The sequence below is a fragment of the Nestor notabilis genome, unplaced genomic scaffold (genome assembly GCF_000696875.1).
Source record: "Nestor notabilis isolate BGI_N333 unplaced genomic scaffold, ASM69687v1 scaffold11036, whole genome shotgun sequence".
In the NCBI taxonomy this organism is placed as follows: Eukaryota; Metazoa; Chordata; class Aves; order Psittaciformes; family Psittacidae; genus Nestor; species Nestor notabilis.
Genome location: NW_009931519.1, coordinates 77409 through 102611, shown reverse-complemented (window position 1 = coordinate 102611; position 25203 = coordinate 77409). Strand labels below are relative to the sequence as shown.

General features: G+C 42.5%; 1 protein-coding gene across 1 annotated transcript; it reads left to right on the top strand.

Moving 5' to 3' along the window:
* Positions 1–292: 292 nt before the first annotated feature.
* Positions 293–8979, top strand: SLC37A1 (solute carrier family 37 (glucose-6-phosphate transporter), member 1; the record flags this gene model as incomplete). Its single annotated transcript, XM_010015949.1, has 8 exons — positions 293–383; positions 1305–1367; positions 2665–2750; positions 3379–3427; positions 4253–4326; positions 5860–5938; positions 6499–6596; positions 8923–8979. Coding segments are annotated over 8 exons (597 nt in total), but the record flags the coding sequence as incomplete, so codon positions are not given.
* Positions 8980–25203: the final 16224 nt, after the last annotated feature.

Below are 25203 nucleotides of genomic sequence, written 5' to 3'. Positions count from 1 at the left end.
AAACTCTGCACGAGGAAAATAAGTGAGGCAGGTGTCCCAAACAGCATCAAAGCCTTTCTCTTCATTTTAGTGTTCCCTCTTCAGTCAATTCAATGCAATTAAGAGAAGTAAAATACTGCAGTCTGCTCTGATTGTAAGCTTTGAGCTCTCAGGGGAAGAATGCTTCTTGGAAATTCTTGAGAGAAAACAAAAAGCCTAAGTGCTTCTTAGAAACCGTTTTCATAATGGTCTTTGAAAGCAAATAGCAGCTTCTGTCACAATGCTAACTTCATGGTTTTTTTTATTCTCTCAGGGAGTCATAGAGTTCTCCCTTTGTCTTCTGTTTGCAAAGTTGGTGAGCTATACTTTCCTCTTCTGGCTTCCCCTCTATATCACTAATGTAGGTAAGTATCACAGTAAAGGGATAAAGACTTATGATTACAAATTGTCTGGAAATATGAGCTTGAAATAAACAAGATAGGAGATGAGCAGTCCTGAGGAGGTGGAGGATGAGGATTTGGGGGCACTGGTGGATGAAAAGCTGGATGTGAGCTGGCAGTGTGCACTTGTAGCCCAGAAAGCCAACTCTATGCTGGGCTGCATCAAAGGAAGCATGACCTGCAGGTTGAGGGAGGTGATTTTCCCCCTCTACTGTGCTCTGGTGGAGGAGGGCCACTCTATGACTTCTGTGAAGAAAGGCTGAGAGCTGGGGTTGTTCAGCCTAGAGACAAGAAGTCTTTGGGGAGACCTTAACATGGCCTTTCAGTACTTAAAGGGGGCTTATAAGAAAGATGGGGACAAACTTTTTACTAGGGCCTGTTGCAATGGGACAGGGGATAATGGTTTTAAACTACAAGAGGGTAGGTTTAGATTGGGTATAAGGAGGAAATTGTTTACAATGACGGTGGTGAAACACTGGCACAAATTGCCCAGAGAGGTGGTAGATGCCCCATCCCTAGTAACATTCCAGATCAATTTGGACAGGGCTCTGAGCGACATGATCCAGTTGAAGAAGTCCGTTTTCATTGTAGCCATGTTGTACTAGGTGGCCTTTGAAGGTCCTTTCCAACACAAATCGTTCTGTGATTGTATGTTAGTTGAAGTGGTAAAATATCTCTTGCTGTTAGTGTAGCTGCATTCAAAAACATGTATCCCTGAATACCCGCTTATGGGACATTCTTATACAATGTCACCTTATGGTAGCTTACTCCTGTTTATAAACAGTACTGCTGTAAAATGCCTTTACCCTAACATGACAAGACTGTGGTGAGGTTTCAATGTTTTATAGTCTGGAGATAAGACAAATGTTTTACTTCTCTCACTAGAGCATCTTGATGCCAAAAGAGCTGGGGACCTTTCTACACTGTTTGATGTGGGTGGAATCTTTGGTAAGTTTTAATATTATATTTCATCCTTAATCACACCAGTTTAGGAAAAGCTGTGGTACTACTAGTAGTAGTAATAACAAGGATGAGACTATTCCTTTGCAATCTGTGAGGTGACCACTGAATGATTAAATTTATGCCAGTGCAGACAGCATAGCTCACAATGAAGCAAGCATTACCATCTTGATGCCTGGCTGATTTATGACACACACACATACTCATCGCCTCTCCACCTCTTCTAGTTTCCTTATGGAAATAAGTCCTGTTTCAGTCTATTGGAAAATGGTGTTCATGATACTCAGAAGTTTCACGGGATCAGGACCTATGAGGCCCTTGTAGTTCAAGATGCAGGTGTCAAGGTGTGTTGCAGTAATTGTTCCAGTCTTGTGCTGAATGTGACTTCTGCCATTTCTTGTTGCTTATTTCATTCTAGACAGCTAGAAGCCAGAGTCAGTAGAACCTTAGAGATGTGGGTGACTTCTTTCAGCAGCATCTTGCTCTCTGTGAATACAAGCTTAACAATGCGATGAGCACTTTGGAGATGGACAGCTGGAAAGGGAGAGGCAGGGCCAGCAATATTGAGGAATCTGGAAAATCTAGAGAACTTCTTTTCCTTCTCCCTGTACCAGTGCCTCTTTATATCATTTTGGCAGCTCCTTCCCTCTGGCCTTCAGCCCCCTCCTGCCACATGCTCTGATTAGTACTTCTGTGTACAGTTGCTGGCAAACACAAGAAGTAGGGAAAATTTAAGAGCCTAGAGTGAGTACCTGGAGAGAAAATCAAGTATTTAATTTGTCCCAAGATCTGGAATAGCTCATTTCTCCTGGTTGCACTTCAACATGGACAGAGCACTTGAGAGTCAAGTTTACTGTTGCATGTGATGAGTTAAGAGACCAGTGAGTAGCTGGGCACAGCTGGATTCCAGAATGCCAGCAGTGGGGCCACGTAGCACCTGGCAAAAAGGTTTTTGCGTTCAAAAGCAGCAGAGCAATGACTTATAAATATAATTCTATGAACTTTCGTCTCTATTCTGCCCCCAACCCTGTCATCTTGGATATTTGGTTGGAATAGTGAGGAAGAACAACTGTCTGCTTCTGTTATCTTCCAAGTCAAAACCAGCTGGGTTAATAAGGATATTGCTAAGTGTGAATTACATTGTCAATCTAATGCTCTCTGCTGCTATGCATTAAAAGTCATATCATGTTATTTTAATCTCAGTTGAGTTTCATTAAGTGTAACTGATGTCTTTTGTGTAAAACATGCCCAGAGTGTTTTCCTCACACACTTGTGTCTTTTGCAGGTGGAATTTTGGCAGGCCTGATTTCAGACAGGCTGGAGAAGAGGGCATCAACCTGCGGAATGATGTTATTGCTTGCAGCACCCACAGTAAGAACTTGCTCCTCTCTTACAGCTGAGATTTTGACAGCATTCATTGGGAAGTTCTGCAGACAGCATCTTCTAATTTGAATATAGAGAGTTCAGCCCAGGTTTAAAGCTAGCATGTTTAAATTCAAGCAGGTGAACAATTATAGACATTGGGGCTACCTTTACTAAACAAGCAGAAAAGTCTAATGTTGTTGTTACAGGATTGTATTGAAAATTTTTCTCTTGTAAAATTTGATGTTCAGTTCTTAGCCAGCATCTTAGCTGCTTAAAGGCAAACTGTTGAAAAACTGGCATTTTTCTTTGATTCTTTTGTGGTCAGTATTCTGTGCTGTGTTGCAGCTGGTAGTTTGAGAGTTTAAACTTGCGTAATCTCATAAACCAGCCCTTTCTTCTGAAACGACATACTGGGGAATAGGAGCATACCTCTTGTCTCCCTCCTGTGTCCAATCAGACAGTTGTTCTGCTGTAGTCTGATAGAATTTGGTAAAACCTAGAAATAGCTTTCACATAATACCAACTAAGATATTTTGTAGTTAAGATGGGGAAATGGGGAAACATGGGAAAAATGGGGAATTTAGGATTAGTCTGTATGTTTGTGTTCAACATGCTTGTTTTTTCATCTCTGCAGTTGTACATGTTCTCTGCAGTCAGTAAAATGGGCCTTGAGGCTACTGTAGGTGAGTATATTAAAGTTATTTTCTGCCTGGTATTCTGTGAAATTTTCATTTATGAACCTTTGATGGTCTTGTTTTACTATTTATTTATTTTTATTTTATCTTTTCCCTTAGAGGAGGAAGTTTGGATTCAAATTCCCTAGACTTTGTCTTGTAGGCTTTTTACAGGGTGAGGAAGGGCAAGCTAGGAAATGAATAAAGGGTGGCACAAGAGCAGTGATTTAGTTAATATCATTAGCCTTCTTTCTGGACCTGCTTGTGTCAGCACAGGCTTTATTATATTCCCTATGCCAAATGTCAGAGGTGCTTAAAGACTACTTGTAGTACTTTTGACAACAATGTTAACTTTACTTATATAGGCTGAATTCATTTGTGGCTTTCTGTTTGTTACCTCAAAACAGAAGTTGATGTACAAGTGCTGATAGTCACCTACCAAAAAGCCTTGGGAAGTTTTAGGGCCCTCTGGTGCTTGGTGCTGTACAAGGAGAGAAGGAGTTTACGGGTGGTTCCTGTGAGGATCCCCTGCTCTTAGAGTTAGTTTGATCAGATTTTCCCCTTTCTCTGACCTACTGGGATCAATAAAGCACCTGGGAAGTGCCTTTTGACTCAACCCTATCTTGTTATATTTGAGAATTCACATCATGGAGTAAGCACTGAAGAGAGGTAGGAATGTATGTTGCTTTTTCTCCTTTCCCAATTCTGTTATGGGGTCAGGGGAGCCAAGGAAGGATTAAACTATTTGAGAACCATAGGCTATGATGTCTCGTGTGTTATGGTTAACAGTCTTTCAGGCAACTTATGTTTTCCATTTTTGTCAACTTGCAACAGTGATGCTGCTCATCAGTGGTGCCCTGGTGAATGGCCCTTATGCTCTGATCACCACTGCTGTTTCTGCTGATTTGGTGAGTTTGGCCTCCCCTCTGCTTCCAGTGTAGCAGCTCTGGCCTCCAGAGAGAGCCCTGTGACTTCTGCAGGCTCATGAGTGAACGGGCTGCATTGTCCCAAAGCAAAGGAGCTGGTTAGGCAGTGCTGAACTCGACCACTGAGATTGTTTTGGAGTTTGTGTATTAGTATGAATGAATGTCATGCTTGTGAGAGGCTTCTAAATTATTCTTGTTTACTAACAAGACAGACCAGATCTCGTAGCTGACAGCCCAAAGTCATTGTGAAGTTTACATGCAAAGCCAGGTCTGTACAAGTACCTTCTCCCCTTTTATACTTTACATCATTAAAAGAGGGGAGGAGCTCTATGCGCATGAGAGTTGGGGACTTAATTCCCATCAGTGCGAAAACCTGTATTTGGCACATACCATTACTTTTGTCCATGCTACCTTCTTCCCTCTCTTGTACAGTTACTCTAGATGGCAGTATTTTCAGCTGGATCCAGTCAGTAAGTCACAAATGCCATGTGAAAACATTGACCCTAGTACCTTTCATTAGGTACGCTTAGGAAGTTTGGTCTCAAATGTTTTGGCTCCTTAAGGCACCACGCAAAAGGGAAAAATCCTGTAACAATAAATGCTCTAAATATAGGAGAAGGAGCAGGACAGAAATCTCTGAACTTCCTCTGGAGCCCTATCTTTGGCATGGAGGGCTTGGCAAGACAAAGGCAGCCGCCATGCATTGCCCATTTTATCCTTAATCTTACTGAAGGGGCCACTAGCTCGAAAGCACAGCCCAACATGGGAAGATCCCTATGTGACCCTTGGGAAACGGGTTGAAATTGCCAACCAATTCCTCAGATGTCAACAATCAAACATCTGACACAAGCAAACGTAAACCAATAATTACCTGATTGGATTCTCCTCAGTGTACTGGAGATAAAGGACTCTTTCTTATTAGCAGTTCTCCAAATTACTCAGTTTCTCTGTCTTTCTACTAAGTTACTCCCTTTATCAGTTATTTTGCTCTGAAGATCTGGCTTCTAAAATTGGGACTGAAAGGCTTCTTTTGACTTGAGTTCTCTGAGTTAGCATTTCAGTATATACCCATGATTCTGGTATTCCTGCCACAGCAGTGGGGTTTTTCTTTGTTTGTTTGGGTTGGGGTTGTTGGTTTTGGGTTGTTTTTTTTTGTTTGTTTGTTTTCTTTTTCTTTTGTTCCTCGGGCTTAGTGGGGAAGAGATGGCCCTGGAAACAGCCTTGAAGCATAATGCAAAGCTGAAGTGCCGTCCTTGTTTGAATCCATGGTGTGCAGAACAGGAAGCCGCTTGGCTCCTGCAATTTAAGTAACAGATTTAATAATAGAGAACACTGTATATATTAGGTAGTTGGGGTAGAGGGCTTGTTTAAGTAGTAATAAAAGGGTCTTATCTAGGATGTTTAAGGCATCTTCACAATGTACATCTAATGTGGAGGGATGTGAGCTACATCATGTTATAAAGACTTTTTCAGAGTTCAGCTCAGGATGGCTCTAAGCAGTCTTTGTCTTTTTAGGGTACCCATAAAAGCCTGAAAGGTAATGCAAGAGCCTTGTCCACAGTGACAGCGATCATCGATGGAACAGGATCTGTAGGTAAGCCAGAGCTGTAAGGTAGCCTGCCTTAGTTGTGGTAGATTAAAACAAAGGATCTTTGAGAACATGGGCTCTCTCCAGGATGCAGTACAGCTTTGGAAATAGGGATAGAGCAAACTTAGCCTCATATCTTTCTAGTTGTGTCTGAGGGAGGGAGGGAGGAAGGGAAGAGGAGGGTGGGAAACTGATACTGGGCACAGACAGCAAAAGCAGATGCCATCAGGCTGTTTCTGAGATGAGGGATATTTTATTCTTGCCCCTCCACACTGGTATGTGGAAGGGAAAATTGAGTAGGATTCAGCTTAATACTGAAAGGGCATTTTGTTGAGCCAATGGTAGGCATTTCTCAAACTTCTAGTCTTCCAGCTTCCCCTGTGTTAGGGTTCCCATTGCCTTGCAGCTTTACCAGTAATATTTTGTGTTTTCTATGACCTTTTAATACATAAGGTAATTCTGAGCTAACTAGGTGGAGAAATTGATATTCTAACTCAAAATAACTCTCTTTCAGCATAGTAAATCTTACCTGGCATCATTCTGACAGTATCAATATTATATTTTAGGTGCAGCTTTGGGGCCTCTTTTAGCTGGTCTTATTTCCCCATCTGGTTGGAACAATGTGTTTTACATGCTCATGATGGCAGATGCATGTGCCTTGCTAGTAAGTCTAAAAATACTGTTTAGTTGCTGTGTAGTTCCTTTGTGCTAAACTATTTTAAAATGCAAATTTTCCTTTTGCAGTTTTAATACTGTCTTACAATAAACTTCCAATTGTGTAGGAAATTTTCGATTAAAGAGCAAACATGCTCATTTCGAAATTCTCATCTAATTTTAATCAAAAGTATAGATCAGTTCTGATGCATTTCAATTGCAGGCAACTACGTATCTGTTGATTGCTGGCTGAGCAGATTACAGCAGGCATAATTGTAGGTAAACCTTCATTCACAGACCTAGAAGATGCTTCAGATTCCACTCACAGAAGAATTACTTCCGTTTTCTTAAAAGCCAGTTTAGCGAAGTAGTAACAAATGTTTTGCTGTGTTGCTGTATCACCAAAATCACCATGATAATGAAGCTCTTGAAAGTTAATGCATCACATTCTCCACATGGGCTCTACAACTGCTCTATTGGGTTTGACGGAAAACTGGCATACTAACTTTTGACAGTCACCATGAGCAGATGTATAGGGAAAAGGAGTGCAGCACACACATGATGGCTTGGTACAGAGCACATCCATTTTCCCTTTTTCTCCTCTTGGAGATCCTGTATGATTGATAGGAAGACCTGGAAAGGTGGTTGGTTTTTTTCCCCCAGTTCTGACTTGCTCTGCTTTGTTTCTGAAGACCAAGGAAGATACAAGATGAGGCAAGGGGTGTCTTGCTATACCTTTGAAGCCAGTCTTGCTGCACCCACCTGTAGGTTAGTCTGTAGGTTACGTTTTTGTTTTTGCCACAGATTTCCCCGGCAGGTGTATGTACAAGCTTTGTTCTGCAGTAGAGCAGAATGCTGCTATGACTACCTCAGAGATACCCTGAAGTGTCACCTGCTTATCCTCTCCTTTTGAAGTCCTGGGTGGAAGTGTTGATGAAAGGGCAAGGTGACTGTGAAACACTTCAGAAGTACTCCTCCTCTGTGCTGGCTGTGACCAGACAAAGACCTGTGCCTGCACAGCATAGCACTGAGCTGTGTGCTCCTGCAGAAGAGCTAGTGCTGAGTGTCTCAGACCACACTTTCCTGACAAAAGAAAAGCAGAAAGTCTTGCATTGAGTTATGAGTGAGGCTTTTTTCCTAAATTCATGTTAAACCCAAAATTTTAAAGTACATTTTTCCACATTTAAGCTGTGAAATCTCTGGAAATTAAGTAAACAAATCAGGTAACTTCATAATAATAATAAAATTTAGAATAATTAGGTAACTTAATAATTAGGTAATTAAACAGTTGAAGTGTGTTGCCACTGGTAGTCAGCAGCTCTGTAAATCATTGCTTGTGTTGTTTTCAGTATTAGGTATTCCATGCTGCAGAGTCAGGTTTAGAAGACTCGTGTAGTTTTCCCAAGGAGATTTAAAGCTCTGCTTTTTTTCATGTATAGTTACTTATTAAAACCATGTTTCTTTACAGCATGAGTTAAAGTGCCCTTGTAAAACTCTGTTTTTGAGAAGGTTGACTCTGTGCTGTTCCAATAAATCCTGTTTGGTTTTTCCCACTCTTTGCAGTACAGCATGTCGATGGCTGTGTTCAAATGTTACTTCTTTTAAGGTATCTGGAGGGGCTTTAGCCTCTTACGTGGTATTCAGTTGTGTCACTCTTGGCCACTCCCTCTGAACTGTTCTATATGCAAGAGTGAAACTCTGAAGATAAGGAAACCTGTAACAGTAAGGAACCCTGGCAGTTCTACTTCTGGCTTTAATGTACATGGGAATCATCAAATTTTATTTCTAAAATCACCTTCCTGGGTGATTTATTCCAGGATATATCTTGGTATGGCTTTTAAAGTGCACTTGAAAGTCCTGATCCTGCAATTAAATGTGACTGACGTTATTCATCTTTACCAATTGTGTGATTAAAGCTTTTCACACATAAAGTTATTTTGCAAAATACCAGCTAAAATACTTTATGCCTTAAAGCACTTTATGCTCTCAAATTTTTATCTGCCGTGTTTTATTGAAGTCTTGGGTTCCCTCTGCTGGTTTCTTTACACATCTGCTGGTAAAGTAACTGGAAAAGTATTCTGTCTTTATGAAGAAATTGATGCCTTAGTTGCAAAAAGGAACTTTTGCACTTGTTTATTCCTTGTAAAAACTCCTCTCCCAAACACTGAGCATTTGTAAATCCTTTAATTATTTTTTTTTCTTAACTAAGTTCAACAATTCAGGGCAGTGTTTCAAATGAGGAGCTCTGTGAATAACAGTGAACATCTTGTCCTGAAACTTAGTTTATTTGTGTATCTGTATAGATACTAACACAGATACCGTGACTGTTTTTACAGTTCTTACTCCGTCTTATTCAGAAGGAGCTTCGGTGTAATGCAGATCATACCCTGTAAGTATTATGCATGGCTGTTGCTCTTTAGTAAGTTTAAAAACATGTTACTAAAACTTTGCCCCATAATATCTAGATTTACACTGAACTTGCTGAGGTTTCTGTATGTCCATTTCTGTATGTTTTAATTTTGCTTCAAAACACTTTTGAAGCAAACATCGTTTTGATGTTTTCAAATCATGAACATTTTATTTTATTACATCTTATTTTGAAAAGTAGCTGAAAACATATCTCTGTCATGGTCTTTTGGTTATTGTTTGGTTTTGCCCAAATATGTAATCTTCCTGAGTTTCATCATGGAGCATGCAGGTGGGGAATAAGGAGCTGCTTGATTGCTTGCTCTGTGTTTAAGAATAGTTTCAAATGTAACTTTCTCAAAGTTCTCCTTAAAGGAGGGGGTGACTGAATTTACAGTGTTTTGAATTGAGGAAAACCGAAATCCACTGAATCAGTGAGGTTACACTTGCATATACAAAATCTAAATTCAGTCCCTTGGTTGTAATTTTGGAGAAGTAAAATGGGCAGGGAATAGAAAAATGCATGGCAAAGGATGGATCCTGGGCTGGATACTGCATTTTTAAGTTAGTGACTGTTAATGCCCCACACTTCAGCTTTTCCTGCCTGGTTGCTGCCCTTTCTCAGGTTTAAAGAACACTGAGCTACAAGACCAGATTTGGAATAAGGACTGCGTCAGTGATCACAGCTCTTCCCTGAAAAACAAACTTCATGGAATTCATTATTCTGTATTGAAGAGATTCTGTTTGATGAAGAACTTTGCACGTTTACTGGAAGCAGTGTGAAAAATGCAGCTGGTAAATCCCTGAAGCTCTGATTTTTGCACATGAATAAGTACCTCAGGATGGCAACTATTCATGAGATGAAGAGACAGGAACTTTGGGAAGGTTTTAGCAGTGCGCCTCAACTGATCCAAAGACAAATACCAAGTGCCTTTTTATTTCTTTTCATAGGATGTTTTTAATTAAAATGCCAAACTGTGTATTTTCCAAAAACAAGTCAAAATGAGAGCAGAAGGAAGTTGAAATCATCACAGTCTAGCAGTGTAAGGTTCCAGTGTCAGTGAGCAAAGTATGTATCCCTTATGTCATCTTGTGCATATCAAGGGCATCACTTTATAGAGGACAATACCAGCCGGTTGTTAAGATGCACTGCTATTAGTATTTTGATGCTGCTCAGACAATAACCTCACCATATGATTAGTTTTTAACTACAGTCCTATTTCTAATCCCAAGGACACCATCGAGCCTTTTGGTAGGCAAAGAACTGGAATTTACTCTTGCAGTGTACTGCAGTTAGCAGTTTTCACAGACTCTCTGGATGAGTGTTCATCCTTAATGAGGATTGTGCGGAAGAGTCCTAAGCAAGATAAAGCAGATTGTGAGTCAGAATGTCCGGTGGGGGGCTCTCATGATTTTCGGGGCATTATAAACTGGTTGTGCAAGTGTCACATAATTGTTGCGCTGCTCCACTAGGCTGGGTTGAAATGAGAGGATGTGCCCTTAGGGTAGCAGAGAACTGTGACTTGTCATACTTGAGCTTTGCAGGATTGAAGAAATGAGCTGCTTTAGTGCCTGCTGCCACCGTGATTGCTGTCAGGTACTCCCTGATTTCGGTGTTGGTGTGTGCATGTGAATGTCATTGTCAGATCAGGGCCTTAATAACCAGAAATCTCTTTCAAGTGGCTAATTTCAAGTGGCTCAGAATTTCTGATTTAGAGCCAAAATATCAGAAAAGAAAAATTGCCTAGGTGGTAGGTTGTAAGAGAACATTTCAGCAACTAGTATTATGCAGCGAATAGATGGTTTAATGTCTTCAAAACATATCATTTCTTTGTACAGCTGTCTCCTTTGCAAAACAGATGTTTCTGTGATTTATTTTTTAAGATGTACAAAGTAAAAAGGAGGGTTTTTTATATGAGGTGTTTATACTTGAAGTCTAGATCATTTAAATAGTAATCATGAAGTCTAGATAATTTAAACTGTGTATTATTCTTAACTGTATTTATTAAAACCCTAGGCACATGTCTTGTTCCGAACTATGCTCTTAAATATTGTGAAACAATGTAGTAGTCTTTACACTTGATTAATAAAACAGCACGCTCTAAAATAGTCCCATAAAATATGGTAAAGAAATGTCTCATCAGCTACTGGTGTTGTTCCATATGCTGGCACAACATTTAATTTCCAGGGCTGATTAGTAATTGTTCAGTCTTTGATGAGTTATTTCACTGGTTTCATTCAGCTCGTGCTTTATGCTTGACTTGAACAGTGTAAGAATATGTTCATTTTTAACTGTTTTGTTGAAAACCAGGGAAAACCTCAGTCCCACAAAGATTTAAGGAAGGTACGAGGTCCTTGCGAATGAATGCTGTATACAGGCTCCGACTCTGCAGTTACCTGGATGAATGGTTAACTTTAGATTTTCATTAAACCTGTTGAGACCAGTGGGGATGCTCAACATGTGAATTCATAAATCTGTGCTACATTTGGGCTTTAGGCTGTAGTTGAAAATGACAGAATTATGCAGTAATGTTGTTTGGAAGGACTTCCCATACCAGTGGCATGGCACGCTGCCCCTCACTTGGCCAGGCTGACCATGGGGACTTGCAGCCAGACCAGGGGACTGATGTTGGCCTCACATGGGGGGAAGAATAACACTGCCACCCCAAAACAGTTGTATTGGCACAACTTCAGTGGCTACCTGAGGAGGGAGGAATAGAGGACTTCAGCTGAAGATGCCAATCCCTTTCCCCCAAAAAAGGTACGTAGACCTTTATACTAGTTTACCAAAACAATTTAAACTCTGCAGCCCTCAGATGCTGAGAGGCCAGTCCCTATGGGCTGAAGTCTTTGGTTAAAATGCTTTCAGTTGTATATAACAGTTACAGGTTGTAAAGATATTTAACCGTGTCTTGGGTTTTACTTGTCAGGGCTGCTGCTGTTATTTATTTATTTATTTGAATAGCTTTTGCACTGCAGTGACTTGGGTATGGGATGATGACATTGTTGGAGGTACTGGGCTGAGTCCTTTGTAGGCAGGAGTTAGGGCTCTTAGTGAGCCGATGTCTCCTTCCGTCCTAATGTGCAGCGTTTCAGTTCCTCCCAGCTATGAACTTGTTGGACAAAAAATAAAGATTTGCTTTTCTTTCTTAACCCTAAAAGTCCCCTAGAAGTTGTGAATAAACTGTGTGCTTTGTTAGTATCAGGTGTCAATATCTATCAATCTGGTAGCGAGCAAGACTTGACAAAATTTTGTATGTAGAAACGTGAGTGACCAGTATGTAGAGTGAAATTTAAGTATGGCTGTAGGGTTTGGTGGTCATTTGTTTTGGTTTTTTTTAATGCTGGTTATTGTGAATTTTATCCATTTATAGTCCTGTGTTGAATAAAACCAGATTCTACTTTAAAATGGGAAATGTTGATTACTTCATCTTTTACATCTCCATGAAGAAATGCTTCCTTTACTGGTCGGAAGGATGGATATCCCCGCTGGGACAGCACTCCCATCTCTCATGAGGGTAATGAAAATGGTTCAGTAGGAGAACAAATTAGAATGTTTTGTTTTGAAAACAATGCCCTTGTCAACTTTGAATATGCAATCTTGTTTTCATTTTGTGGGATTGTGGGTTGTACAACATCAGTATTTCCAAACAGCTGCATCAGATGGGTATAGTCTGCTTACTTATTTTGGTCTTGTAGGGAAGTAGGACACTCACCTGAGTCAGGGACTAAGTCCAGCTCCTACAGCATAGTTTAAAGGTGTGGTTTTGTTGTTGTTGTCTGCTTCGCTTGCTCTTCAATTTATATGGAGTTGAAATTGAAAAGCTTCACTGCTTCTCTCTAGCTCTCATCATCTTGAACATTTATGGTTTTGATTCTGTTATGATGTTTGATGGGGTTTGTGTGCCTCTAGCACTGCCTCTAGCAGAGATACAATGTCCAAACAACAGATGAGCCAGAGAAGAACTGCTTGGAAAGGAAAACAATTTCTCGTTACAGAAAGATGTCTGAGGGTTTTGGGCAGGATTTCTGATGAAAATGTGCCCAAAGTGCCTCCCAGGAACAGATGAATAATAGCCAGGGCATTTTCTAAAAGAAGGAGTACTTGGATCTAAGTTTCTGTTCTGCCTGATTCGGAGCAGAAGCCTCCAGCAGGGTACTAAGTATGCTGGCTGTTGCTGGACACACTGCAGTGGAGGTTTGTTGTATGTAGGAGTCATAGAATCATAGAATGGTTGGGGTTGGAAAGGACCTTAAGATCATCTAGGAAGGGTTTATAGAGTGGGAAAAAGATGAATAGGTAACAGGGAAAGTTTGAGACTTCTTTTGCCTGTAAGTGAAACTGCTAACCTACTCCATGCACTATGATAGACCTACTCCTGTATGTTTTTCCAGTTAGAAAATTCCAGATGGGATTCTGTCATCCACTTTGGGAAGTTATTACACGTGTTTCTGGCATAATACCCTTAGAATGACAATGAGAATCCTCCAACCTTTGTTTGTGCCAGTGTCACACTGCCTCAGAGTCTGGCTGATCTCATCATGTTTATGCTTGGGTATCTGCTCAGTTGCTGCTGGTTCGTCTGGTGACTGATGTTTGAGGACGTTTGTATGAGAAGTGCTGCTCAAAATTGGGCAGGTGCAAGATGGTATAAATTAAATCAAAGGATGTTTAGAGCTGTTGGAAGCTACTGGTCCTCATATGGAATTAATTTGAGGAAGATTGTTTACAATGCCATCAAATGGTGAGGCCCAGAATTGGTAATGGTGGTGGTCTTGGTTTGGATGAAATTTTATGGCCTTCCTATTATATAGGAGGTTATATTAGATTATTTCCTTATTTGCCCCAACCTCAGAGTTTATCTGAATCAGTGTTCTGATTGCTGACCTACATCACTTTCACCGTGCAGCAAGTCTGTTTTAGTTCTGTTTTGCTCTCTGCTAAATCAGCCATGTGATGGTACGGACTCTTCCTCCTGCCCTCCTCTTGCAGCCTGCTGTGCCTGTGGAGGGACTGCAGACAGTTCCCCAGGAGGCTTGCATCTGTGCGCTCTGGGGCTTTGGTAACCTTGAACTACATTTTCTGCCATTCTGAGTTAAAAATCTGACTGTCATCCTCAGAGCTGGAGAGATGGAAAGAGAGGATTTAACTGCTAGTGTGCTGCAGCCTCATGTCCACTGACCTTAACACCATGTTATATATCTCAGTGCCTCAAGAGTTTAATAAACTTTAATTGCTATAAAATGTTGGTTGTTCCCTTCTTTGTCTCCCTTCTTTTGGTTAGTTTCCAGTTTGGAATAGGGGGAGAATTAGTTAACATCATCAGCTGGTACTTGGAGTTTATTTTTACTTTTTCCTCTGGATTTCTCGTTTGAAGTATAGCAGTTACCCTTCTCCTGCAGTGAAATTTCTGCATCAGCTCTGTAAACTTTGAATACAAGAGCGAAACTTTCTTTGGGCTTATTTGACCTGCTCATCTCCTGCATCAGGAAACTATCTGTCAAAAAAGTGCTGACACTCTTCTGATGCTGTACTTACCTAGAGGATTTTAAGGATGTTTTCTTCACCCTGTGACAATACTGGGGGTAGGGGTTTTCCTCCCTCCTCCTCTTAAAAAACCAGCTGACAAGTACTGAGCCACATTTCCACAACAGTCCCTTTAATCCGGTTGGTTGTTTCAGGCAGAGGAGGACACTAAGCTGATTCATGTGTACGGCCATGTAAGTATCAACATTGGAACGTTGTTATAAGGCTGATGAGACAGGTAATGTGTCTCGCTTAGATGGAATTGCAGAATCATTTCCTTCCTGGTGATTGATTACAAGCTTCGCTCCTGGCTTTTCCAGCCATTCAGAAATGGAAGATGAGCTCTTTTCATGAATGTTTTATGCCACAGCTTCACATCTTAAGGGACTGTCTTTCTGGCTGCAAGTTGATAAAAGTATTCTGTACCATATAGTAAAGGTATGCATACACACCCATAGAATATCCTTGCTCGTGGCTGTTAAATAACTATACAGATATGAATAAATACAAATTGGTCTGTCTTGTTTTGTTGTATCTTCCTGCAGTCTGAGAGGTATGTCTGCATGTCACTGAGGTTTAAAAAAAATAAAACGGCAAAGGGAAGTAAAATACCCATTAACTGAAGTCAGCAGAAGGCCGTGTTTATCTAAACAATAACAAGGGCCCTTGTGTGTGTGTGAAAAATTGGTTATAGATTAAAAAAGAGGAATTCAAAGACAGAGATGGTTCAATTTTGGAAATGAAAGTGGAAGACATGAAGTGAAGACGCATAATTAAAATGCGGGGTGTGACTGGGTAGCTACAGAAATGTGAATGTGGGATGGGATAATGGTAAAAATGGAAAGAAGGCAAAGCACAAAAGACTGAGTTGACTGGAAAACTACAGAGAGAGGGGAAAACCTGGTGCTGTGATCAAAAAGAAAAGGGAGAGGAAGAGCCATCTTGCCCTGAAGCTGCTGTGTACTGTTTCCAGGTGGGAACAAGAGGCTGCTCTCACTGTCTCTGTCTGCCTCTGGTAGGCACTGGGCTTGGCCTTGGGAGAGCCTGTGAGCTCTAACGGATATATCCCATGGGGAGAGGGCTGCTGTGGCTGGATGTGGAGATGGTCAGCTGTGGGGTCACTTCCCACATATTATTTAGGTGTACATAACCTGTCAGAAACCAGATGCTTTGCCCTGATCAACCTTGCAGTTTTTCAGCTGCCAGCGGGTTCATTTGAGGTTCATTTCTGTGCTCATAGCTGTAGTTTTTAAGAAACGCCTTTGAGGGTTGGGGTGACATCTTGTCTCAGCGCTGCAGCAACCCAGGGCTTCTGCAGGTCCCAGTGGAGCTCTTGTGGGACTTGCATCCAGTACCGTTCAGTTGGCTGTTCGCTTTTGGGCATCAGCGTGTTCCTTTGCTCATGTATGTGGTGGCAGGTTGGGTACAGGGTTGGATGAGTAGCTAGTATAAACCTGAATGGGGCTGAAATTTTGCATGCCCTTCCCAGGCAAGTTGCCTGTGTGAAGTCCACTTCGAATTACTTCCATCATCTTCAGGTTATTGCAGTTACTTGAATCTGGGCTAGGTGCTGGAGGCAGTGCTTCAAAAATAAATGTCTAAGAACCTGAATTAATTTGGTATTTGCAATTATTTAGCATCATACTAATCGATTCTCCTGCTCTATTCACACTTACAGTCTGTTTTAAAAAATACAACCAAAAAATGTAAATGTGTTTCTCATTTTTCATCACCCCAGAGGTTACTTTCTTGCAAAAAACCTGGCCCTGAGCGGTAAGTTTTCTCCCACTATCTCAGGATGAGGATTTTGAGTTTGTTACAAAATTGACTTTTTGTGGCCTGCCATCTGTGACAGAGTCCATTTTTTCTGTTTGTTTCACATGAAGATTCACAGAAGGCGAGATGGTATTAGATAGATGAATTGTAGCAGAGCAGGGTGGGATTAAGTTGATTAACCTTTCCCAACTCTGAGTGCTTTTGCGATTATACTCACATGCTGCAGGGAAGGCATAATCCCTTCCAGTCTTTACACCTAGGAACTGATTCTTCTTTTGCTTGTGTAGCTCAGGAGCAAGTGTTTGGAGAATCCAACAATTGTATTGCAGTCCTTGCTGTCTTGGGCACTGAAATTCTTTTTAGTTTATCTGGTACCTCAATTTTTCTTGGGTTATTCAGAAACCAGCAGCAGCTTCTCGCATTGAGGCCAGAACTTGAAACAGCAGCCTGAGTTCGTATGTTAAATCAAGAGGGATACAGAAGTGTCTATATATATATATATACACACACACACACACACACACACACACACAAGTTGCAGCACAAATTGGGAGGAAGCTGAAAGGGTTGGATTTCATTGCCCAGTTGGTGCAGGGAGTCAGTAACTTCTGAGATCTCACCTTCTCTGTTTTGTAATATGAAGGGTAGTTGGTGTAGGCACTTCAGGAAGGAGCGGGTTTCTTCTGAATCTTCTGCCAAACACAGTGATGTTATTTCTGCTGCAGAGGACAGAGTATTGTATTTGAGTCTAAGTAAGTCACCCAATTTTGCCACAGGCCACGTGAGACATCAAGTACAGCAGATTCCGAATCTATTCTTAAATTGCTCTGATCATCTGGTAGGAAACAGCAGAACGTTGTATCATTCTGCAGAATCTACAGGTTTGGTTTTATACCAATAATGTTATAACAGATTCCATTTAGCCTTCGCTGTTAGAAGTCTTTATTAAGCTTCCTCCCCCTTTTCCTCTGGCCGCAGGTTTCAAGTTACATAAAAAAAAGAAAGCATGTTAACTAAGAACAGAAGAAGTCACAGAAACGTATCAAAAGCAAATGCCTTTTCCCAAATAAAAGGAGCTGGTGTGCAGAGTCATCCATGGTGGGGTGACCATCACGCCACCAAAGCATGCTTGTATTGCGCTCAGCCCCAGCTCTTTCCTCTGAAGCTATAAAGCCAGCCATCATAGGGGATTTGGAAGCAAGAAAGTTTTCTGGCTTGCTTGGCACTGAGGCGAATCCACCGCCTCAGCTGGTCTGCAAGTCTGCTTGCAAAGCAGTGTGGTTGCTGAATGGAGAAATAGAGAGAAACCCCTCTGGTTTCCTCGCTCTGATATTTAGGATGTCAGTTCTCAAAATAGGTGTCACCAGCCCAGAAAGAACTGGGCTGACGGACAGATCCATGGTGCAGGCAGAGAAGCCTGAGAATGTGAGTTTCAGGGCTGATATCTGTATTAGACCGACATCAGACAGGCTAACTTCATATGTGCTCCTCTGTCAGGCAGATAGTGTGACTGTAAACTTACCCCAGATTTCAGCTAGTAATTTTTGGGGGAGGATGAAATCCCTCTCCAGCCAAACACCTAGAAATGATGAATGGATGAAGTCCCCTGGACATCTGAAGCAGAACTAACACATCTAGTGCTCAGAACAATTTTCACTGTCATTTGAAGTGAGATCTCTTGGTAGAAAGGTTACGGATGATGTAGGTCATACAGTAACAGGGAAAACAAAGCTCCTGTATTTGCTTGTAATAAAATAATGCATCTGTTGAAGCAGCATCTAAATGTCATTTCTGTGTGTCACCAGAAAGGAAATGTTATTCCTAAACACAGACTGGTTCCTATACACAGTTTTTTCAGCCTTCCCAGACTGAGCAATCAAAATGGATGATTAGCAGCTCTGATATGTTCACCTTGCCCATCCCTGTAAACATTAGGAAGTGCTTTCTCCATTGTTTTTACTGTCTCTTTTTTTCAATCATATTGAAATTGTCTGTGCAAATGGGTCCTGCTGAGAACAAACAAGAACCATAGCCACCAACCTGGTGATAAACTGTCTTGCTAGTCTTATTTTTTAGGCAAAAAAATTGATTTAGTAAGCACCTGAGTGCTGCCTGACTTTCCAGCAAGTTCAGTATTCTGTGTCATAAGTATTTTCAAGCAAGTTTGTCCAAGGAATTACTTTGTGAATTACAGTTTGAGTCACCCAAAATCAACTCCTGGATCATTTTGGGGCATGCAGATTTTACTGGGCTCTGCCCATACAGCTGCCTGGGCTGTCTGCAGCAGCTCCTTGAGGGGATGTGCTGGCTGGCAGTGGCTGGGCTGGGATGCCAAGGGCAGGATGCTTCCATAAAGTAATCCACAGTGATAGATTCCGTGTCTTGGGAGGACTTGGCTGAGCTTAAACCTCCTCACTTTAAAAATATGAAGCAGGGCCGGTTCCTGAAGCTGGAAGGTTCTCAAGCAATCGTGTCAAACGAAACACAGAACAGATGCACCCTGAGAGCAACAGTGGCAGAGCTGGGAGAAATTGGACTCCAAAGGTGTGACAAGAGTGTGTGGCTCCTCTCAGGTAGTGGTGGGATGTCTTAATCTTGTAGGACGTTTAGATACCCTCATGGAAGACTCCATGGAAATTCCTACAAATAATATTCAGCAATGCAGGAAAAGCCAGTAATGGCCAGTTCTGTATATTGCAATATGATGCTATAGCACAGTAGCAGTATTTAATTCATGGTAGTCACAACACGTCTCAGGGGTGAGTGGGTGTGTTTGGGGAGGGGGGGATGGTCATAATACATTCCATACCTTAAGGCTTTATAGAGACTCACACAGCCATGCATGCCCATGAACAAGCACACCTCTAAACAGCAGCTCTTCAGCAACAGGCGCAGTTCTTCAAATGAGTCTCAGTCATTCACTGCAGGAACATGGTGTGATTGGGCAGGAGGAGAAGAGAGGGATCTGTAGAAGACAAATAGACCAAAAGGACCATTTTATTAAGTGAAACAAAGTGATGTGTTGTCTTTGGCCTTCTCCCTAGCAAGCACAAGGGTCAAGCACTCATACGCTCCAAAGCAAGCATGGCTCAATGTCTCTGCAAAAATCCTGTTTTGTTGGTATGTGATCCTGGCTCTGCAGCTTTTCTGCTGCTTGTGGCCGTCACTGCCTGGGCAGAGGGAAGGCGCAGAGCTGGTTACACTGCTGACAGGGGAGATGGATGGCAAACGGCAAGGAGACTGCGCCTCTTGGATGAAATGGGGCAAGGGGAAGAGAGTGGAGCCCCTTCAACCATGGCAGGTGAAGAGACAGGGACATAGTGGTAGAGGAGTTAGTGATGGAAGAGCAACAGGAGAAACAAACAATGGGAAAAGAATAAAAGTGCAGGGAAAAGGTATGGGGCTGGAGGGAAGAGCTGGGCACAATGTTGTACCCTTTTAAGCAGAGGGCTGCTGGGTTTTTATATCTGTATGTTCTTGATCTTCTCAGCTTCTTGTCTGAAAAATTGTTTGCTGTTTACAGGAAGCTTATAGTGACTAGAAGACAACAGTATTTTCATCAAACACTTGGGCAGAAGGAGAGATCCAAGGACGGGAAAGCCTTCGCATCTAGCGTCCAGGTCATGTGGAAGAAGCTGAAGGTGGAGGAAAAGGATTTAAAAGAAAAAAAAAGAAAAAAAAAAAACAAAAAACCAACCAAACAAAAAAAAACCCACAAAAAAACCCCAGGTGAATCCAGTGAAATCTTTTCAAAGAAGGAAAAAGAGGAAAGAAAGGAGGAAGAGGAGGATGAGAGACTATGAAGCAGCCATGGCTTCAGCTGTGTTGGAGTGTAACAGGAGAGGATCCAGCCACTAACAAAGCCACTCTGGAAGAAGCTACTCACTAAAAGCGGTGGCTGTCATGCTGAGAGCCTTTGGGGATGGCTGTGAGGATTCTCCCTGGTTGATGTTCCCTGAGCTGCTCTCCTCAATTTTGAGGCTAAATATATGGCGTAGATCTGGCCTCAATGTGGTGACATCAGGTCCTTCCCTGCACAGGAGATAGGAAGGGAAGCAATGGCTTGAGCTTATTTTATTTAACTCTTGCCACATCTTGGACTTTAATGTTCCCATCTCAAAACCAATGTTACTGGTCTCAGGGTTTGCCTGAGGCTACCTTTTAGTAAAAAAGGGGAGGTGTGGGCTGAGACCCAGCACCCTGGTGAACACTCGGGCTGTGCAGGGCAGAATCAAATAGGGGATGGAGGAAGGGTAGTGAAAAATATTTCCCAAAAAGAAGAAAAAAAAATCAGTTTTGTGTGAGCCACTCACTCCCCCCATAAGCCACTTCCATTTAATTTTCTGTAACTAGTGCTGCCTTTTCTCCTGATCATACCATTAATTTATGTTTACTGTCTCCTTGGGAAATGGAATCATCTTACTGCATGAAAATCTCAGTTCAATTTTGTTCCTTAGTGGAAGTTTCTGGCTTTCAAAGTTGTAGAGAAAAGCTCACATACGTGACCTGGATGAAGAGTCAGGTTCAGAAAACAGGAGACAAGTAAAAAGAGCTACAAATGTCTTAATTTGAAAGCAGATGCTGATGATTTCTCATCCTGTCTTTGGAGTTTTTTTGGTCATAACCTATGATTTTTAGAAACAGTGATAATTCTAATAGTGTCTGTGATGCGTGATTGTGTAGGTAATGCTCCTGCGGAAAAGCATCACTCAATGTAGTTTTGGAAACTGCAAGAACAGTTAAAAATTTCCCCATTTCATGAAGCCTTCAGTATTCTGGTGGCACCTTTACCCTAAAAGTCAGGACCCTTTAATCACTTTTATTGAGAAAATGTGCTTCTGCCTCTTAATGGAAACAACACTGAATGATCTGTGCAAACAGAATAAATATGAGAAAATACATACATTATAGGAAAATGTTATATATTTGAGATATCTAGATACGTACGAAGATCAGCATTTCAAAAGTTATGTTAGGACAGTTTGGACAGAGTCTTGAGCAATCTGGTCTAGTGGAAGGGGTCTCTGCCAGGGCAGGGGGGTTGGACTCAGATCATCTTCAAGGTCCCTTCCAACACAAACCATTCTGTGATTCTATGTTAAAATAGGTCTAAGTCTTAATGTACTGCAAAGAACTGTGCAAAGTCCCTTTCTGATGACCCCCCAGGAATTCACAGGTCTAGCTCCCATTTTTGTGGCATGCAGGTGTGATGCAGCTGAAGCACAATCACCCACCCAGGGTCTGAGCTTTGCCAGGGCACCTTGCTTGCTGAAAAGCAACCCCAAGTAGTGAACCATTTCACAGCCATTCCAGCTGATGTGACAGTGGCTGGGTGTCCTAACGAGCGGGTGATCGTCATAGTGCAGACGAGGAGGCACCCAAGGATGAGTCACCGATGTAGCAATGATTGATTACCTCTGCTCTGCCGCTGCCAGGTCTTGAGCCCAGACTCAAAAGCGCACAGACAGCCTGGTCCCCCAGGCCCCACATCTTGTGAACGTGTGAAATACATTACACCACGCTGGCACTGGTACTAACAACCCTTCGTTAATCTGGGTTGCCAAGACTTTAGGGTGTCTGAAGTCTGCTTGTCAGAAAGATTTCCATCGTATCTGGTTTACAGTGAGTCACCGAAAAGCTCTGAGCTGCTCAGATGGCAGTTTCCCAAAACAGGCATCTGAAGTAACTTCACTTTTCTGCACCACATAAAATACCAGGCAGTTTTCTTCAAGTTGAGCCATATATTGCTTCCCTCCCCTTTGGGAGCATAGGCTATAGCCCCCGCTCAGGCTTTCCTGCCAAGAACATGAGCCAGCCTTGTCCAGCAAAGGGAATTGACTTTTCCGCTTCTTGGCTATCGTGCCTCTGAATGATCTAGTGGATGACTCCAGACACAGTTAATTTAATTTATTTTTTTCTCATCAGCTCTTGAAAGTTCCAGTTGGGTCTGCTAATTTCTTCCATAACCTTATGAAAACAGCTTTCATAGCTGGGCTTTCCCAGAAGCTCTATACCAGGGATGCAGCATGCTGACTGCCTGTGTCATTAGCAGCTAGTTAGGGTCCGTGTGCGCAGGTATGGATTGCATGCCTGGTATCATACACAGCAATGCCTAGAGCAGGGTTGCAAGGCAAGTCGGGTACTCTTGCCTCTATGTTTATACTTTAAATGAAGGCTTGGGAACAGACAGCTGGATTGCAGAGATGGGAGGAGAGTGAGAAGTTAAGGGAAGAGGTGGAAAATGGAAAGCAGAGAGGGAAGGGAATCAAGCAGAGAGGTTGCAACAGAAGAGAGTGCAGCCAAGGCTCCCTGTAGGCAGCTGGCAGCACACTGTGGCTTGGGGCATGGCAATGCCCGAGGTCCTGCTCATTCCTGGCAGGGAGAAGGGGTGCCCTGGGCAGGTGGTGCAAAGGGCTCTTAGCAAAATCAGGACATAGGGTTCTCTGTGCCAGTGCATTGCAGGGCCTGTGCCAAAACCCTGATGCTAGCGCTGCAATGAAAAGAAACGCTTGTGGAGGCTGAGCTTCCTCCACACCCAGCAGGGAAAGGCACTGGGTTTGCACCACTGGGAGACCTTCAGGAAATCAGACTGGGGACCTGCCAGGTATTGCAAGTAGTTTAGAAAACGGATTACTAAAAAAATTGCTAACATAGAACTGGAGAAAAAAGGGTCTTTTTTCTCAATAAACAAAAGAGGAAAGTCAAAAAATAGCAGATGCTGTCATGGACATGTGCAAGTAGAAGAATGGCCTGTGGCTTGAGACTACTCTTCTGCTCCAAGTGAGCATGGCAAACATAGACAGGCATTTGTGAGGTAACAGGGCTTGCTATTTTTACTTTCCCAAGATTTGAGCCTGTTAACTGGTGAGTGCTGAGACACAAGCAAGAACTACTTGGTACCAGGATTTGAACAACAATTGTAAACAGAATAAAACCAGCATTATCACCGAGGTGGCCAGCATTGTTGTGTTAAAGAGCAAGGCTTGCTCCCAAATGAGTAATGTTACATCTCCAGCCCACAGGGCTCTACATCTGCACCCTGGTGCCCTGCACCAGCCACGTCAGAAGAAGCTGCAGCTCCCTTCCAGCCCACGTTCCTGGGGGTTTGCCATGGAAACCAGAATGTGGGCAATTACGGCTGCACTACATGGATTGTTGATTGGGTGAGCAACAGACCCAGAAAGGGGGCTGGAACCAAGATCAAGGCGGGGAGCTGTGCTGCTGCATGGTGAAGGGCCAAACACAGGGTTTCAGGGTGCGTATAGACAAATCATATAAAGGTCCCAGTATTAATAATCAGTCATTCTGTAATTAGCATTAAATATGACCATTTCCAGGACTGGTCCTGTGGAAACCTGATAGTATGTAAAAGAAACATGCAAAGGAGTGAGCTAAAATTCCCATATACAGCAAGCTGTATGCTTTCCATAGGCTTATGGAAAGGAGCAAGAGCTGGACTGAAAAGGTCAGTCCTGCTGTGCTAAGGGTACTATGGAGGAGCTTACACAGGCATAGCCATTGGTTTAGCTGTTAACAGCATAACCACCATGAAAAATTAATTCCTCATAAACTTGACCCTGATTTATGGGTTTGTGGGGTAGAAAAATCTAGAAGCAAGAGTGGTGAAACACCAAAGATGGTGAAAGGAAGGAAAGAAGACTAAGCAAAGTAAGGAGGGGAAGAATGAAGGGGAAACCTTCCTGCTCCAGGGGCAATCCGGTGTTTCAGTAGGTTTGAGGGAAACAGCGTGGAGAGCTAAAGCAGTAAGATAAGGCCCTGTGGGAACATGGAGACAGACAGGCACATGCAAGAGACCTACAGCTAAAGTAGAGGACATGCAAGAGAAGGGATTAGTGGGCAGAGATAGGAAGCAGCTGAGTCTTAGGTATGCAATAGGTAAGGAAAAAAGTTGATTTTTAAAGATTATTATTCTTTGTTTTTTCTTCTCAGCAAACTGTTCAAAATACATCACTATCCTTAAAATACTTGGCTGCCCATCACCTTCTCAGGTCAGGCTGCGCCTTCCCAGTCCCAGTGGCACAGGAGCATTTCCGTATACAGCCTTAGGCTCAAATTAGCAGGGGGGGATCTTAACCTATGTAAAGACAGCTTGGGTGTTTGTGCCTCCACAGCAGTGAATCCAGGTGCAAACCATGTGTGATCTGAATATCCTCCACTTACACCTTGGAAGTCCACTTACAGCTCTGAACCACATATGTGGAGCAGACGCCAGGACGGGGAGACAGAGGCACCTTTTTTACTCCTTGGGAGCACCCGCTGGCATAAGTGACATCTGGCTGGGGCACCACCAGGTCATTGGGCCAAAGGCTCAAGTCACACAGCTCTCCAAAAGGCACATCTACCCTTAAGGGTTATGTGTACAAAGTGGTGTATATTGGCCTTGGTAAACAGCACAGCAGAGAAGGCAAAGCAGAGCTGTGCAACGCATGACGTGCCGCCTCCAGTCTGGGGGATTACAGCCTGGTGCTGTCCTTAGTGGAACAAGATGCACCTTAAAGGCAAATGATGGAGAAACATCATCTGCACTGCATTGCCAGGATTTAGCCCAGTTGATGGAATCATAGAGTCATATAGAATCATACAATCAACTAGTTTAGAAAAGACCTTTAAGATCATCAAGTCCAACCTTTACTCCAGGACTGCCAACTCCACCACTGAACCATGTCACTGAGGACCTCATCTACACATTTTTTGAACACTTCCAGGAATGGTGATTCTACCGCTTCCGTGGGCAGCCTGTTCCAATGCCTGACCACCCTCTCTGTGGAGACATTTTTCCTAATATCCAATCTAAACCTTCCCCGGTGCAGCTTTAGGGGGAGGTCCTATTACTTGTTACTTGGGAAAAGAGACCAGCCACCTCCTCTCTCCATCCTCCTTTTCAGGT